Raw genomic sequence first — 19,741 nt, 5'->3', positions numbered from 1 at the left:
TTCGCAGAAAGACCACAAAGATAAGAGAGATTAGGGCTCGTACAGAGGCATATAGGCAGTCATTTTTCCCTCGTTCTGTTTGGGAGTGGAACAGGGAGAGAAGATGCTACTTGTGGTACGAGGTACCCTCTGCCATGCACCATATGGTGGATTGCGGAGGATGTAGATGTAGATGATGTAGATGTTGATGTTGATGTTGTCGCCAATAAATCTGAGAAAAGTGAAGGGTTCACGATTTTGGATACCTAGAAAAGATTTTTTTTAACATGCCTCATGAACAGATTGCTAGAGGACAATTTTAGCTCCTGTCATCGTACTGAGAGTTGTTGCATATTTGGAGTCAGCTAAGATTTGGGGAAGCTAATTTTTGATAGTGGCAGGCTCATAGGTATTGATGATGTCAGTGTAGAGGAGGTGGCATCAGCAGTAACATAGTGCCAGTTACTAAATATTTTTTTGTTTTTAACTGCAGACTGGGTTGATCTGAGCAATCACTCAGCGGGGTGGCAAAGCTGTGACTGAGAGAACACAAAGATACAGTCTAACCCTGCTTTTACATTCCCGGAATTAATGTTTTTCTGCTGTTTACGATATTTTTTTATCACTCTTGTCAAATTTCCTATGTCCACAGTGTAAATTCACACCCGATTTTGCGTTAACATATATATATAATTTTCCCGCAATTTACACATTATGAAAAAATGTGCGTGAAAAAAAACTGACATAAAATGATGCTGGCATGATGTTGGCCATCAAGTAGTGATTAAAAACATTATGTGGTTAAGTTTCTTCAGATCTTAGCAGATTGAAACCAGTAAATGTGTAAAAGTTGGATCAATTCGTACCGTATCTCCTGCCGCTGCCAAACTCTACACTGCATGATGGCTGATGGAGTAACTAGGTTTGTACAGATAAAGGTACCTTTGAACAATCACAATGATTTCCAGACTGTCTCTCCAGTGCACATGCAGTTTTGTGATTGTTGTAATCATTGTCACGCCACTGTTGAACCTTATTTAGTGTGTTTGTCTTTTGGCTGCGTGTAGCACTAGTTGTGACACCTTCTTTCAGTTCGCGTTGCTCAAATGTTTTTTTGTTTAAACAGAGAGCGAATTACATATATTCTCATGCTGAGCAATCGATGTTTCAAGGGTTTATTCTCGAAACACACTGTGCTAAGCATGAAAAAAATATGTAACTGATGCAGTGTTTCACTATTTAAATAATGAATGACATCTGCAGGCATTCCATCAATAATTACGTATGAAATTGAGTCAAATGTTTCTCCTTCCCAATTATGTCCCATTATATCAGTGGTTTTTATTAGATAATAAACCATTATTAGATAATAAACAAGTCCCTACCATGAATGTTTTGATGCCTATTATGTGCACTTACATAAAGTGCAAAAATTCAAGGAAACAACAACAACAACAACAACAACAACAACAGCAATCATAATTACCACTACTGCCCTGTTGGAAGTATGTGGACACCCCCAAAAACATATGTTTTTCGTATTAGGTGCATTGTGCTGCCACCTACTGCCAGGTTCTACATATCGTCGACCTCAGTAGTCATTAGACATTGTGAGAGAGCAGAAATTAGGGATCTGCAGAACTGAATGTTCTTCAAACATGATAAAGTGATTGGGTGTCACTTGGTGTCATACCTCTGTACTTGAGATTTCACACTCCTAAACATCCCTAGGTCCACTATTTCTGATGTGATAGTGAAGTGGAAATGTGAAGGGACAGTTACTGCACAAAAGTGTACAGGCTAACCTCATCTGTTGACTGACAGACCACAGACAGTTGACGAGGGTTGTAATGTGTAATAGGCAGACATCTACCCAGACCACCACACAGGAATTCCAAACTACATCAGGATCCACTGTAAGTACTATGACAATGAGGCGGGAGGTGAGAAAACTCGGATTTCATGGCCGAGCGGCTGCTCATAAGCCACACATCACGCTGGTAAATCCCAAACGACACCTCGCTTGGTGTAAGGAGCATAAACATTGGATGATTGACCAAGCAAAATCGTTGTGTGGAGTGACAAATCATGGTACACAATGTGGTGATCCGAAGGCAGGGTGTGGGTATGGCGAGGTGTGGGTTTGGCGAATACCTGGTGAACGTCGTCTGCCAGCTTGTGTAGTGCCAAAGAGTAAAATTCGGAGGCGGTGGTGTAATGGTGTGGTCATGTTTTTCATGGAGGGGGCTTGCACTCCTTGCTGTTTTGCTTGGCACTGTCACATCACAGGCCTACATTGATGTTTTAAGCATCTTCTTGCTTCTCACTGTTGAAGAGCAATTCAGGGATGGCGATTGCATCTTTCAACATGATTGAGCACCTGTTCATAATGCACAGCCTGTGGTGGAGTGGTTGCATGATAACAACATCCCTGTAATGGACTGGCCTGCACAGAGTCCTGACCTCAATCCTGTAGAGCTTTGGGATGTTTTGGAACGACGACTTCATGCCAGGCCTCACCGGTCAACATCGATACCTCTCTGCAGTGCAGCACTCCATGAAGAATGGGCTGGTGTTTCTTCCAGCACCTGATTGAACATATGCCTGCGAAAGTGGAAGCTGTCATTGAGGCTAACGGCGACCCAACACCATGTTGAATTCCAGCATTACTGCTGGAGGGCACCAATAACTTGTGAGTCATTTTCAGCCAGGTGTCAGGATACTTCCGATCTCATAGTGTAGTTCAGCTGGTCCTAACTTGATGGTAGGATTATAGAAGCACCCTTCCTTGTACACTGAAGATAGTTCCCTACAGCACAAGTCTGACTCGACACTGTGCCTTTTTAACCACCCATAAACCTGTCCACCACCAACTGCCACTGTCCTCAATGTGTTAATGTGTTTATAAGGTAGTTGAAGCTTGGCTCAAAGAAGTTACATTTGCCCAAATGGCAGTGAAGGCTGTTGGCTTTAAATTATTCAGATAATGCCTAAAGGTTATGCAGATATCACTTTAATGTGACCCCTGTCATGATTACATCATCCAGATAGGTCACATTATTGTATGCGCTGCACAAGATACCTTTGAAAAATCGTGAAAACAGTTATGAACCCAAACAGTAACGACACATTCGAAAATTTGTCACATTCAACTTCAACAGAAAACTGTAGGTATGCATCAGGTTGGTTTAGAAAAGTAGTGGCTCTCGGCCAGCTTTGTCAGTGATTCATCTAAATTAAGATAGACATTTCATTTGAGTTCATGGTGTTGTTAGTTCCCATACAGCCTAATTAAGCCAGGAAATGAGAGAGGTACAAAATTAAAATTTAGAAACAGAATGCGAGAGGAAAATAAATATAATACTCATCTGATGTAATTTCTGATCATTTGTCAGCCACTATAAGTTAGGACTTACATAATAGATGTAGAAGAGCATAAAGAAATGATAGTGTACAGTGAGTATAGATTTGCATGCTAATGGTCAGCCAAATCACCTGGGATGTGCCATTTTATCTGATCATTTCACCTGCTCATAATGAATCTCTGTTCTTGTAGATCAGTACTTTGCTTTCTTGCCCACAATGCACTTTCCTATATCTTCTTCTTCTTCTTCTTCTTCTTCTTCTTCTCGGTCTCTTGCCCTTAATCATTTAGTGCTCTGCTTGTCACTGTCAGTGCTAACTCCATCATTTGCAATGCCTGTGTTCATGCTACAGTTGGCACCACTTGTCACAATGCCAGGCTAACTTTGCTTTGAAATGAAGTGGAATGCGGTCCTTTCAGTATGTAGATCTCCATGTCTTAAGATAAGGAATACCTCTGTGCTATCCTTCACACCTTGTTGAATGGCCACTGCTGTACTCTGCCAAAGCAGTAACAAGCATGATGTCCACATAATATTGGGCCACTGTTGTACTCTGCCAAAGCAGTAACAAGCATGATGTCCACATAATATTGCTGATTTCAGTGTCTTCTTCACAATCTGTGACACCTTCTTGTGCCCTCTTTTTCCTCAAAATGAGTTTTATTTTTCCTTGACTGTGTTGATGGGGAACTCTTCCTGCAACATATCATAGGTTTCACAACCCCTGTTATTCACTTCTACATTGATCTTTGCCTTCAGTCTACCCCTCTTTCTCCTAATCCACCACACCAGTTTCACACTCCCTTGTAAAGTGGATTCCAAAACTTTTTTCTTCATATTTCCCTTACTGTGAATTCTTTCCCCCCCCCCCCCCCCCCCTCTCCCGTTTAGGTGTGCACCACCTCCTTTGCAACCACCCACCTAATTGTTTCACATTGACACAATATTGTGCAACTCCTTCCCAACCTGATTCTCACTTTGCTCAGCATTTTCCTGCCACCAACAAATGTCTAGGACAGAAATCAGCGCAGTTGGATCATGGCGTCAGTGGGTCTCTCTTTCCCATACTACACAACACACCTATTTGCCGGGTGGTAACCTGTAAACATATAAATGCAGGTATAACATGTTCTGAATTTGCTGTCAACTTATATTGAACTTCATATTTGTCAAAGATTGGAGATTTAGCTTTGCACATTGAACCGTGGACCTTGCCATCGGTGGGGTGACTTGTGTTGCCCCAGTGATATGGATAGAATTACTGTAGGTACAACCACAACAAAGAGGTTTCTGTTGAAAGGCCAGACAAATGTGTGGTTCCTGAGAAGGGGCAGCAGCCATTTCAGCAGTTTCTGGGGCGATGGTCTGGAAGATTGACCGATCTGGCCTTGTAACATCAACCAAAATGGCTTTGCTGTGTTGATACTGCGAACAGCTGAAAGCAAAGCGTAACTACAGCTGTAATGTTTACCAAGGACATGCAGCTCTACTGTATGGTTAAATGATGATGGCTCTGTTTCGGGTAAAATATTGTGGAGGTAATGTAGTCCTCCCATTTGGATCAGGAAACAAAACTGTCGTTCTGTGACTTGGAGTATGGAATGTTAGATACCTTATTCAGGCAGGTGAGTTAGAGAATTTAAAAAGGGAAATAGATGGCTTGCAGTTAGATGTAATGGGAATTAGTGAGGCTCAGTGTCTGGAGGAAGAGGACTTCTGGTCAGGTGAATACAGGGTTATAAATACAAAAGTCAAATAGGTGTAATGCAGAAATGGGTATAGGGAAGAAGAAAATAGGAATGCAGATACACTATTACAAAGTTGGTTTTGACGCCATAACCGTAAACCCATGTTCCGTCACCAGTTACGACCCTTTTGAGCAAATCAGGATCATCATTGTTGTCATTCAAGAGCTCCTGGGTGATGGTCATGCAATGGTTCTCTGATCAAAATTGAGAAGTTTTGGAACAAACTTCGCTGACACATGTCTTATGCCCAAAACATACGAAAAAATTGCATGACATGAGCCGACTGATATGCCAACATCCTCAGCAACTTCTCTTTTGGTAATTTGACTATTTTTCAAAAAAATTTTCTTCACAGCTTCAACATTGTCATCTGTTGTTGATGTGTTGGGGCATCCGGGGTGAGGTTTGTCCTCGGCATCTTCTTAGCCATCTTGGAAGAGCTTGTACCACATCTTAACATTTTATTTTTGTAGAGCAGGCTCACATTTTGAACAGCCCTCGAATAAGGAAATTTTATATGTGGAAGTGACCCGCAGATACTGGAAGGTTTCAAATTTATTATAAATCGGTCGGACAGAGATTTAGGAACCAGCTATTAAATTGTAAGACATTTCCAGGGATGGATGAGGACTCTGACCACAATTTATTGGTTATGAACTGTAGATTAATACTGAAGAAATTGGAAAAAGGTAGGAAATTAAGGAGGTGGGACCTGGATGATGAGTTGAAAGAAGCAGAGGTTGCTGAGAGTTTCAGAGTAAGTGATAGGTAACTGTTGACTAGAACCAGAGAAAGGAATACAGTAGACAGATGGGTAGCTTTAAGACATGAAATAGTGGAGACAGCAGAGTCTCAAATAGTTGAAAAGACAAGAGCCAGTAGAAATCATTGGATAACATAAGATTGATAAAAGGAGAAAATATAAAAATGCAGAAATAAAGCAGTTGAAAGGGAATACAAATGTTTAAAAATGAGATTGATGGGAAGTGCAAAATGGCTAAGCAGGAATGACTAGAGGGCAAATGTAAGAATTTAGAATCATATTTCACTAGGGGAAAGACAGATACTGCCTACAGGCAATTAAAGAGGCATTTGGGGAAAACAGAAGCAGCTGTATGAATATCAAGAGCTCAAATGGAAAACCAGTCCTCAGCAAAGAAGGGAAACCTGAAATTTGGAAGGAGTACATAGAGGGTCTGTACAAAGGAGATAAACTTGAAGGTAATGTTAAAATCAAAGTGGATGTAGAGGTGGGAGATATAATATTGCATGAAGAATTTGACAGAGCAGTGAAAGACCTCCTAAGATGTAACAAGGCCCCAGAAGTAGACGATATTCCGTTAGAACTACTGATAGCCTTGAGAGAGCGAGCCACGACAAATCTCTTCTTTCCAATTATAAAGAAAACAGTTGCTGGCAGGTGTGAAAATTATTGAACTGCAAGTCGTGGTTGCAAAACACTAACACGAATTCTTTACAGAATGGAAAAACTGGTATAAGGTGACCTCAGGGAAGATCAGTTTATATTTCAGAGAAATGTAAGAACACAAGAGGTAATACTGACCCTATTACTGATCTTGAAGATATAATAAGGAAAGGCAAATCTACATTTGTAGCATTTTTAGACTTAGAGAAATCTTTTGAAAATGATGACTGGAATCCTGTCTTTGAAGTTCTGAAGGTAGCATTGTTAAAATACAGGGAGTGAAAGGCTATTTACAGCTTAACCAGACAATAGTTATAAGAGCTGGGGCATGAAAGACAAGCAGCAGCTGAGAGGGGAGTGAGACAAGGTTGTAGCCCATTACGATGTTATTCACCCTACCCTTTGATAAAACAATAAAGGAAACCAAAGAAAAAATTTGAATAGGAATTAAATTTCAGGCAGAAGAAATAAAAACTTTGAGGTTTGCCGATGATGTGATTCAGTCAAGAGACAGCAAAGGACTTGAAGGAACAGTTGAACAGAATGGACAGTGTCTTGAAAAAGAAAAAGGTGAACATCAACAGAAGGAAAACAAGGATAATGGAATGTTGTCAAATTATATCAGATGATGCTGAGAGAGTTGGGCTAGGAAATGACAATTTAGATGAGTTTTGCTAGTAGGGCAGCAAAATAACTGGTATTGGCCAAAGTAGAGAGGATATAAAATGTAGATTGGCAATGGCAAGAAAGCAATTTCTGAAGAAGAAAAATTTGTTATCACATATAGATTTAAGTGTTAGGAAGTGTTTTCTGAAGGTGTTTGTCTGGATTGTTGCCATGTATGGAAATGAAATGTAACTAATAAATGTGTAGATGAAAGGGGAATAGAAGCTTTTGAAATGTGGTGCTACAGAAGACTACTGAAGATTTGATGGGTTGATCGCATAACTAATGAGGAATTATTGAATAGCATTCGGGAGACAAGAAGTATGTGACACAATTTGAGCAAAAGAAGGGATTGGTTGATAGGACACATTCTGAGACAAGGGATCACCAATTTAGTGTTGGAGGGAAATGTGAGGGTTAAAAATCATAGAAGGAGAGAAGAGTACAGTAAGCAGATTCAGAAGAATGTAGCTTCCAGTGGTTTTTTAGAGATGAAGAGACTTGGACAGGATAGTATAGCGTGGAGGGCTGCATGAAACCAGTCTTCGGACTGAAGACAGCAGCAACAACAACAACAACAACAATGTTGAATATTGCACCAAAAGCTTAGTAAATTATCGCAATACTACATACTTAACAGAAACACTTTTACTTAACATGGAGAACAGTGAAATCAGTGTGTTGATTGGCCTGTTACAAGAAGTTTGAAATTTATTCAAGGCATCAAAAATTTGGTCTCTACTGTCTCTTACAAAACTTACAGGACGTGCTAAATCCATATTTTGAAACCTCTTCTCCGTCATTTGTGTTGCCACTTTTCTACTAAGGTTGTTCCCTTTCACCTCAGTGTGTAACTTCTACTCTGACAATAGTGTTTAACTGTTTGCACTGGTGCCTGTAGCATCAAATTTATATTGATCTTGTGACTACAGCCTCACAATTTAAAAATTTTGTATTTAATTTATATCTAATTTGCAGCTCAATTTGTCTGTAGCTGTTTTGTTTGAATTTCTCTGGATTCTTTACCACTGTGCAGTGAAAAAAGTCAATTCACTTCTGTGAACAGTGATTTGTTTATCACATTTTGTGTGTGCATTGGAAACTCTTGATTCTTTGTGCTGTCTCTGAACTACAAATGATAGATCTAAATGCTCATTGCAATCTTATGGTTATCAGTTGTAAACAAATGAATTGTTTTTTTGCACAACATTTGGTGATCTCAAGTTCCAAATTGTCCACTGGAATGACTGCATCACATGCCAGAAAGATTGAATCGTGCACTGCTATGATAAAATGCTTTGCATCAATCGTGCCGCACAGAACCACCTGTGAACAACTGTGTTGCATAATCAGTGCCCACCATGTCAGAGACATACAGAATTGTGGAAGCATTGAAGTTATCAGTGTGATCCTTAGTCCACTAGGGGTGAAACTCCCAAGCTTCTGGTCAGATAATCCAGAAATATGGTTCACCCAAATCGAGAACCACTTTGTCTTGAGCCACACTACCTCGGATGAAACTAAATATAGTGATCTGGTGGCTATATTTAATGAGCTAATGGCTATGGAAGTACAAGAAGCCTAGCTTCGCTGCCAAGAAAAATGTGTCTCTATGTAGCATGTATTCATAATGCACTTGTGGCCAGCAGAAGCTAAGCAACTTGAAAAATTGCTCCACACTGAAGAACCTGGTGACTGCACATCATCTCAACTAGTGTGTTATCTTTGCATGCTCGCAGGCAATACGATTAATGACGAGATTTCTTGCTTGCCTGTGGATGTACGGAAAATACTCACAGTTTGCGCTGGTGACCTTGATGCTCTCGCTCAGACTTCTGACTGAATAGGCGTTGTGAATGTCTGCTACATTTCGTGCTTGCAATGTAAATTCTTGATTCTTTGTGCTGCCTCTGCATTACAAACAAATGAGATATAGATGCTCCTTTCAGTCTGATTGTTTTAATTAATTGCTTATGTTGTGTTGAACAAATAAAATATAATTATGCTCTACACCTCCTGACGCTCAATACCACTGTCCTGATTTTCTTCTGGAAGTTCTATTGTGCTACACTTTTGGTACGTCAGACTCACCTCGGAGTTTTTATGAGCTGATCCCCTGCTCTGGCTTTCCTCTGAATCATAGTTCAACTGACTCCGTACTTAACAAGATATTTGTTAACAGTTACTCTTCAGAATTGGAATGTGGAAATTTGTTACAAAATTTTGTGAACATAAGCTTGATCCATAGGAAGATAGCATATTAAAAGCATTCTAGTGACACATTTTCGATACATAATGTAATCTCAATAGGGAAAACACTTTAAATTGATTGAGTAGATCATTAATCTTTACTATGGTTGATGATGATGATAGTTATGCAATATATGAAGTGACTATTGTTCCAGCTTGAGCCTGAAAAATATGAACGCTGTATTGTTTGGATACGAGAACTCCTGTATCAAACCAAATTTGTGTCAGAAAGGCTTCGTGTCATTGCTTCGAAAATTGCAAATGATGTAGCACAAGCTAAGAGGCAAGGAAACAGTGTCACAAAGGATTTAATGAGGGGTTTGTGCTTCAGTAAAGGTAGGTTCCTTTATGTTATCTTTTTACATGTTTTTACAGTTGTGCAAGCTACATAGATTAACTGTATTTTGCAGATAATATACATTGTAGTACATTTCATCATATTTAATAATCCTCTGTACCAAATTAAGTGTGTGTTAACAGTTTTTAAAATGTCAGGAGGGTTATTTGAATTGGAAGTGTAAATGGGTAATTTGAAATGGTACTATTCTTATAGTTGGAAAAAAGTTGTTGAAGTATGAAGTACCAATATGTTACTTTAGAAACCTGACTGTGAATCCACTGGCTTGAGTTGCAGACGTTTTGGTCTTCCTTTACATTGCTATTATTGTAGAGTGCATTTAAGAATGAATAAGTCAAACATATCTAGAAAAGGGCAGAGTAGAACTTATACTTAAGATAGTGTAATTATTAATATTGTTGGCAATAGAAGCAACAGCATTAGAAGCAACTTAACTCAATGAATCATAGTCAAACTTTAAATGTGAAAAAGTGAAGTGCTCAGAATGATTGTGGTTTTTGCTGTAGGATGTCCATCGTATTTAACGTGTAGATCAGGTATGATTCCTGGGAAGGATTAACATTTCACGTTATGTATTGCCTTACTCCTGTGTGTGAAGTTGCAGTTAATACAGATAACTTTCCTTGCTTCCAGTGCAGTTCATTTCACTGCCAGACCATAGAGAGGCACTTAGTCTGTTTTAAATTTTACACGTAGTCTGCAGTCTGCCATTGTATTTTTATATGGTTAACAAGCAATGTAAATTATTGCAGATACAATAAGTTTAAAGGAGGAGGCATTGCCATACCACAAACACACATATACTGTCTGTCATGATTGACTGCAGCTATTCTGGACTGACCATGCATGTTTGAAGTAACAACATACGTACCTGCCTTCAACCAGTTTTCCTGGATTGTTGAGAAGAAATAAGGGAGGCTTGTTTTTACAGATTAGTCTGCAATGACTTCTCATTCATCCTTAGTGTGCCCCTACTTAAGTGAAGAAAGTGAACCACATTATTTTCCCACACTCCTTACTGTTATTGAATGAATGTCAGTGGATGAGTGTAATCTTCACACAGAATAAAACTGGGACACCCACATCCGTTTCTTGTTAGGTGAAAATAAGATGTTCCTTTTTAGATTGAAATCAGTCATTGATGTGTTGATGTAACTCCAACTGCACAATCTTTTGTGTTATCCATTGATTATGAATTTTCATTACTTGAAAAATCTCGTCTAAGAACTTGGAGACAGCCATCATTCAGTCCTGAGAGTACCCTGTATCTGTTGGTAGATGCAGTGGACACTGTCTTCAGTCTTTCTGCAAGCACAACACATTTTATTTGATTGCAACTGTTTTGGGGTCCTGGACAAGATTTTATCTTAAAAGAGAATTGACTTGTTTGTTCCTGTTCCAGAATTTGTTGAGAAAATTAAAGACTGCTGCTATGGTCGAAGTAAAATCTCCATGTGTGAAATTCCACCTATCAGCACTCAACCCCACTTTTAGATTGTAATAAAGTATAGGAATGCTGGTTCTGATGCAATACTGCACTGAAAACTACTTTGGATTCAGTCTTTCATAGAATTGTGACAGGAAACAAACTTTAGAGTAATCCTTGTGCCAACATACTTTTTGTCTAACTTGTAAATACACATTTGTATTTTTTAGTGCCAAATTATGTCAGTGCAAGTATATTTTACATCTCCTAATACAAGCAACATTGTTCTGTATTTGATTCATGGGAACTTGTAGATATTGTTATCTGTTTTGCAGAAAGTAATCACTATTCTGCTGGGATGATAAGGCAACACAAATTCCTTACTTCCTTGATTGAAAAACTGGATTCAAGAGAAAAATGCAGTGAGGTAATAAATGAGATGGAAAAAGCTAGACAGTTGCTCACAGATCCAGGCAACATGGTAGTCCATTTGTCAACGAATGTGGATCAGCTCGTCACGAAATACCCTGATCCAGTAAAACCTTGGGAGAAACTACTACCTGAGGATAAAACTCCAGCAAAGAAGCAGTATGTATTCTTTTTTATTGTAATTACATGTTAAGTTTGTTTTGTGGCATCTGTATGGAATGGTAAGTTTCTCAGCGCATTTTGAAGCACTTCTATCAGGAAAATTTGGCCATAGTTGGACAAAGAAAGATAACTTTCTCCTTATGGGAAAGGGAAGGGGGGCTACCTCATACTTGTGCCAGAGTTTATGAATATCTCAATAGCAGGCATGTCCTGTTATGGATGAAAGTTATTGACAAGAATGGGTTAATAAACATGATGTGGTTAATGTTGAGGAGAAGAGTGGATCAGCACTCTGCTATGAAACATTCTGTGTTGTTAGTGTTGGTGTTAGTGGTGGGATTCCCATCCATTTGTTTCGATTTCATGTCCCTTGACAAATGACATTTAAATATTTTCCCCAGCAGTATCCTGAGCATTAAAAAAAAGGTGTAAGTGTGGTTGAAATTATGTATAGGTTAACAAAATAGAAGCCATAAAATCAAGAAGATTGTGATATTGGCTGTAAAACAGCAATTACATGAGTTGGAAAATGATGGGCTTGGATAGGGAATCAGTGCAAGGACATTCTGTGATACTGTACCTGCATCAGATATATTTATGAATGGTGAACCATTTGTGGAAACTTCAATCAGAAAGTGGACAAGCATAAATAAAACCATCAGTTGCATTTTCTGTAATTCCACAGGGAGAATCTTGCATCATAATAAAATAAGGGAAGTCAGAGCTCTCGTGGAAAGATATAGGTGTTAATGTTAACTGAATTTTCCATCGGTTCTTGGTAGAACAACATTATAATAAATGAAAACCACCAGTTTGTTTTGGTTCTACAGTATTACATTTATTGTGTTACCCGGTTATTGGCTTACAGGATGGCTCTGGAGATGGCCTTGTAAGCCAAGAACTGGTTAACACAATAAAAGTAATACTGTGGAACAAAAGCAGACTGGTGCTTTTCATTTATTATATAGGTGCTCATTTTTCCCATGCACTGTTGGAGAGTGGGAGAATCGAGAATTATTCTGAAGGTGGTTCGATGAACCACTCTGCCAGACGCTTAAGTGTGATTTGCAGAGTGGCCACGTAGATGTAGGTGTGCAAATAGAATGGGACTCCAGCTGGTCAAAAACTTGAAAATAAATACTGCCATCTGTAATATTATTAATTACTTTGACTATCAGTTTTGGTGCGTCATTGGCACCATCAGGCCCCTATACATGTAATGTCAGACCATTTTAACTGATTTTTCACAGTGAGTGAGTGTGTCTGAAATGTATTGGAAGCTTGGTTGTATTTTCACTAGCTATTGCATGATATTAGGCATCAGCTGACAGAGTGTTTTCAGTAATTAATCCTTTGTCGATGGAAGAAACAGGCAGACTAAGAAACAGAAAAAGCCCTGGAAGTGATAAACACTTTCATTAGTTTCCCTTACATGGACTTCTACACTACCAAAAAGAGTACAACTCAAGTGCTAGTTTGCCAGTACCACCCACATCAATGTAAAATGAGTGAAATTTATATTTACCTTACATCTGAACTGTAGATGTAATACTGCTGCTTATATCAGTTGTATGCTAGGTTCTGTGTAAATAAATTATTATTGCAGCCTATATGAACAATAATTCAATTATGTTTGGAATTTCACTCATTTGCCTGAATTCCTGCACATTATTTCAAGGATGCCCTGAATTCTCTCTCTCTCTCTCTCTCTCTCTCTCTCTCTCTCTCTCTCTCTCTCTCTCTCTCTCGCTCGCTCGCTCGCTCGCTCAACTTGTACACCTTGTAATGAATCATTACTGTATCCAATGAATTTATGTACAAGTTTATTGAGATGAGAGTTTTATTATGTCAGTAATAAATCAGCTTGCGAATTTTGTGTCATCTCAGCTGGCCATTTGATGAGCTGTCAATGAATTTGGCAGGGTACAAATGTCATTGTGCAGTATTGCAAATGAACTGTGGTTTCTTTCCGTACTTAATGTGTAACCTCTACTTCATATACGTGACTTCTAATTCATATATATAGCTGTTACTTTTGACTTCTGTTACTTAGTGTTGTTACAAAATTGTCACACTTTCATATTCCTGAATTTTGTTACTTACGCCATCACACTGAAACATACGTGATTTCGGTGATGATGTACATGGTGATACTGATGAAATGGTAGATTTTTATTTGAATTATATGGTCCATTTGCGATATCAGGCCTAAGTTGGTACAAATATTTTCACAAGAGAGACTGCATTTGTCATCATGGTTAAATGTTGAGAGATCAAGTGCACATTAAGTTACACTTGACGAAGTGAGTGAATGTTGCGTACAGAGCCCCAGGAAATCTGAATGAATATCCAGACAATAGTTGATGCCAGCAGTGTCGGCAATTAATAAGAAGCTGTGTGAGCAATCACAGCAGATCCTGCACAAATTACAAGTAATGCAGAAACTGCAGCCTAATGATCCCATAAAGATAGTCATACTAGAATTTTATGGTCATTATCGGAAAGGTTTGTGAAAGAAATCATTGAATAGCAATGCAACATTTAATTTATGCAAAGAAGTTATAAAGCACTGTATACAGGTTATGAGAATGTTAACACTATTAGTGACATAAAACTCACAACCAGGACGTAAAATTGCCGTTTGTTATTTTTAAACAGGATAGATTTTACTTACTTGTTTTCATAGAGAGTTGTTGAGGAATGCTTTCACCTGGATGTATTTGAGGATTAGTTAGTAAAACTATTAAAAATTGCAATGCATTTTTACCAAGAGGAGCCTCAACCACACTGGTGTGTTATTGTGTAGCAGTTTGCACCAGCTTGATGTTTTCCAATACACTGCTCGCTTATCCCAATAAACTTAACATTATTTTGACTGTTAACCTTTTGTACGTTTAATCTGCTCGCAAATAGAGTATTTCATTGTTTTCTGGAAATTGCCTCAAATGATTGATTGTCATTTTATGCTCTTAACATGCTTTTTCCCATTTGAATTTCAGTATTCTTCTATAAAAGCGGAAATGAAATTCAAATAATTTGAAAGCCTGCTAAAACAATCCATTCGAGTCATTTGATGCTTGTGACATCATTGGCTAGTTCGCTGCTCTTACTATCAAAATGCTAACATAGTGACTTGTTGTTTTGAAATTTATGTTTTAGAAAATTACTTACAGATGGTGTGTAGTACCATATTGTACAATTATATCTATAAAAATTTCTGAAAAGTTGTTTTTGAGTGTTGTGAGTGTTTCAGAGAATGAGAAGATAAGTAAAATGTTCTTGTACTGAACCTGCAAATTACCACCACATCGACACAGAAGTTCACTAAGTTAATTAAAAATGTTTTGCACTGTGAAGTTAACATTAATTTACTTTCGAGACACACTCTTGTACTGTTACAATGAAGAATAACATCAGTCAACGCAATTAAAACTCCTAGTGAAAATTGTCCTTTTACCCAGCCAACTACACATCAATTATTCGGTAGTTCAGTTGTTTGAGCAGTAGACCATTACGAGATAATGTCCATAGATTGCTGTTTGAAACGTAACCCGAAAGAACATTTTAACTTATATATAAAATGACTTGAGAATCCTCTCATGTGGAAACCAAATCACAATTACAAAATTTCACTATACCCCTCAGAAACAGAGTATTATTATGTTTGCCTTTGCTGTTCACATGTGCTTACATTTGCAATCACCGTTCACACAGGTCACATTTAAAGATATTTTCTGGTTAATATGACCCCACAATTTTTACCTTTGTACTATCCAGCTAGGATCCAAATTGTTTAAGCTTTTGCAGTTTTATCATCTTAATTAAAGATGAAGTAAGTCTGCTTCAGACACTAAAGTTTGTTTACACTCACAAACATCACAGCCCTTAAGTTTGTGTCACATGCATGTTGACGCCTAAAATCTCTCTGTATAATGTCATTGTCCTACGCCTCATTGTACTGGGGGTGTATTCAGTTCCAGGAATTCTTTCCAAAACAGTGAATTGTTTGTTCACAAAGTAAATGCATTTATCCTCTGTTGTCAGTTTCCCAGACTAAGACTAATGTAAGTTATACACAATACATCTCACAATTGGAAGAACTACTCCAATCAGTTGTTGGTAATGCTGTTTTCGTATTTTGTGGAAACTTTTTAGAGATGCATGACCTTCCCAGGATTCCAACATACTATCTCTTCATCTGCAGTCGGGTGAGCTATCTGTTGTTCCACCAAATGCTTGCTTGATGTCGTATTTCTGCTGAGTCTTTTCTACAGACAAAATCAGAACTTAAGTTTTGCCAAAAATAAATTTATTCTGCTTTGGGTCATAGCTAATGACTGATAGTTGACAACTTATTTACAATATACGGACTCATTTACAAAAGTTCTACAATTAGCGAGTTTAATGATATTGCAGGGAGAAGGGAAAAGAATGTCCATCATTGCACATACCGCTGCTGTAAATGGGGGAGCATAAACACATCAACTTTTGCAAGGCTCCCACTATCACTGTTAACAAAATTCCTTTCTATTGTTGCTTCTATCTACTCCTAGCCTGTGACGTCACCAGAGCATCAGCCAATAAGAGTGTTTTCGATTATGTGACCAATTCTTGATATTTAATGATTTTTAAGCTTTAATTGTGCAAAAGTAACACACATTTTGTGAGAATACTGACTGTAAATGCTGTTTAAATGTTATGATCAGTCAGAATAACAGCAGTCGGGACCATATTTTTAACATAGCCAAATAGCCTATTGTAGAATCACTAGCTAAATGAGGTAAATTGTTAGAAAAATAACTGTACCATACTTTCAAACAGAAAAGTCACAAATTCTACCACAGAGTTCGTATTAAATAAAAATCACACTTTTTTAACACACAGTTCATGAAACGAAAGTTAATGTTTATCTGTTCCTTTACTAAAAACTGCCACTAGCAATCAGTATCCGTACTGAATAAGCAATCTTCCAATTAGAAATTGAAACCGAATAATTGATGTGTAGTTGGCTGGGTAAAAGGACAATTTTCACTAGGAGTTTTAATTGCGTTGAAACGGAATCAGTTTACTAGTATTCAAATGTTTACACAATATTCAGTAGTTAGTTTTGCTTTCCAAAATGTTACAGAGTTCCTTACACCTTAGCTGCTAGTGCGTGTAAACCAAGTCAACATAAAATTCCATATAGGGCTATGGCATGCAGTAAGAAAAAGTATTTTCACTTTAATAAATGAAATTCTTGGAAAAACCATCCAAATCAGATATTAATGATCATATGTACTTTGTACAATCCTTATCACTCTGTTCCTCAGCAAAATGTATGACTGAGTACCGTATTTACTCGAATCCAAGCCACACTTTTTTTCCGGTTTTTGTAATCCAAAAAACTGGCTACGGCTTAGAATCGAGTGCAAAGTAAGCGGAAGTTCTAAAAAATGTTGGTAGGTGCCGCCACAAAGATAAATACTGGCGCCAAAACCTCTGCATCAGTAAATAAATTAAAAGAGAGGAGAAAAAAAAAGGTAGAAGACGAGCTTTTGTCTCTGCCCCAAGTCTGCATTTACAGACATTATCCAACGAAGTAAATAGAAAGTTCGTATTGTTCATCTTCAAATGTAGCGGCCTTTCAAAATACTCGTAGCAACTAAAATGAATTTATTAACACAAAAATACCAACAATGCACAAGACTTCAGGATTGTAGCAAGAGTTGATACGCTGGGGCTCATTAAGATTTCACATAGTGCACCTCTTGCTTCGTGGAATTTTGTGAAGTGCTTGTTGGTGTTAGTGAACCATAATGAAGCACTTTCATTATTGTGCCAAATTCAAGAGGGGAGTTATTTCTTTTGCGGAACAAAGTTCTAATCCTGCTGCAGGTCTGCGATATGAGATTGATGAGAGCAACGTCGGGCGATGGCAACTACAAAGAGACAAATTATTTGAATGTTCAAGTAGCAGGAAAGCATTTCGTGGGCCAAAGTGTGGCCGATATCATGCACTAGAAGTGATTTTTAAACGAATTTGTTTAAATTGCTAGAGAGCAAAAAAGAAAATTTTAAGGCTAGTCATCTGTTTATGAAGCGCTGGGGTTTTTCACTTCGGAGGCGAACTTCAGTTGCTCAGAAGCTGCCGAAAAATTATGAACAAAAACTTGCGGAATTTCAGCGCTTCATAATTAGGCGGCGCACAGAAAAGCAATACCTTCGTGGTCAGATAGGAAATACTGACCAAACTCCCGTATATTTTGACATGCCGTCAAATTATACGGTTGATGCCAAAGGAAAGAAAGACATAAGTGTTCCTACATCAGGGGATGAAAAACAGCGGATGTCTGTCATGCTTGCTTGCACAGCAGATTGACATAAATTACCCCCATTCATAGTTTTCAAGCGAAAGACTTTACCGAAATCGGAAGTGTTTCCAAAAACTGTAATTGTACGAGCAAACGAAACTGGGTGGTTTTCGGAGGACATGGTGTTGGAATGGGTTAGGTGTGTGTGGAATCGTCGTCCTGGCGCAATGCTTGGTTTACGCAGTCTGTTGGTATCAGATGTGTACGCAGGCCATACAACACCTGCAGTTAAACGAAAATTAGAGGCAAGAAAAATAGACTTGGCAGTAATTCCTGGCGGGATGACGTCAATTCTGCAACCACTTGACGTCTGTTTGAATAAACCATTTAAGGACAAGATTAAACACATGTACACAGACTGGCTTTCGAAAAGCGACAGACAACTGACACCAACTGGACGCGTAAAACGCGCAAGTTTGTCACAAGTGTGCCAGTGGATTTATGATGCATGGAAGTGTGTTCCAAATCAGACTGTGCAACAAGCATTTAAAAAGTGTTTGATATCCAATGCACTAGATGGTACGGAGGACAATGCTTTGTATGAAGAAATGTGCAACAAAGAATCGAGTGATAGTGATTCAGAATCATGACTGATAGTTTAAACATATCGTATAAGATGTATTACAAACCTAGTAAAATTTTGTTTTAAATTTCAGCGTTTAATTTCCAAGTTATTTTCATTCTTATTTTATAAGTGTTGCTACTCTACATTGCACTGGATAGAAAAGCGTGGAGAGCGGCATCAAACCAGCCTACGGACTGAAGACAACAGCACACTCTGCATTTGAAGTCATCACTTAAACTCTACTACGAAAATCCGACTGGCGAGGCTGTTTGGGATGTATGTCAATATGGCCAACTCTACATTCTGAATTTTTTCCTACCTGTGACAAGACATGGTTGCTAATAGGAACTTTTATGAATCGTGAATCACATGCAGTATTCTCTTCACCATAAGAATAATACGAATGTAAACATTATGCCATGTATTTTTTCATGTTTGCTGCTATTTCATTTAAATCCTGTCTGCCTAATACACTGCGAAACTAGAGTGAGACAACAGCAAACGCGAAAGAATATACATATCATATCATATTTATATTCATATTATTCTCATGCTGAATAGTGATACAGTCAGAAATGAAGCACGGCAACTGACTAGATTTTTGAATCTAAGATTACTAATTTCTGTGCAGAATGTAATGTACTAAAGAGGCATCTGCAAAGATTTTCAAACGGAGAATAATTTTCGCTGAATTCTCGTTCACAACATTTTCTATCATACGCAATCTATTATTTGGTTCTTGTTGATCGTTATCGAAGAAAGAAGCAGTGTAAGTAATAACAAATAGCAGTCTCTTGCCATTGTTTAGCTAATGAGAGACGTCCTCCTTTTTTAAGCGGCAGTAGCACGCACAAAAGCAAGCCATGCCGCGAGCGGCGACAGGTCGTAAACACTCATCATCAGAATGCGACAAACAATGCATGACAGTACAATAAGGCATTTTTAGCTTAGAGTGACGTAAACACCTATAACAAAGAAAACGGCACTTATCAGATCAAAGCAAAATAAGCAATC

General features: G+C 38.2%; 1 protein-coding gene across 1 annotated transcript in view; it reads left to right on the top strand.

The window, feature by feature from the left end:
• The window catches only part of LOC126360221 (uncharacterized protein C05D11.1-like), a 131,223-nt gene that overhangs the window by 72,558 nt on the left and 38,924 nt on the right, over positions 1-19,741 (top strand). The window contains exons 13-14 of the mRNA XM_050007692.1: positions 9,590-9,770; positions 11,554-11,806. Coding sequence (XP_049863649.1) covers positions 9,590-9,770; positions 11,554-11,806 — 434 coding nt within the window. The remainder of the gene's footprint in view (positions 1-9,589; positions 9,771-11,553; positions 11,807-19,741) is intronic.

This window comes from Schistocerca gregaria, chromosome 1 (genome assembly GCF_023897955.1).
Source record: "Schistocerca gregaria isolate iqSchGreg1 chromosome 1, iqSchGreg1.2, whole genome shotgun sequence".
Classification (NCBI taxonomy): domain Eukaryota; kingdom Metazoa; phylum Arthropoda; class Insecta; order Orthoptera; family Acrididae; genus Schistocerca; species Schistocerca gregaria.
The sequence above is the reverse complement of the archived record's forward strand: the minus strand, read 5'-3'. Positions and strand labels throughout refer to the sequence as shown.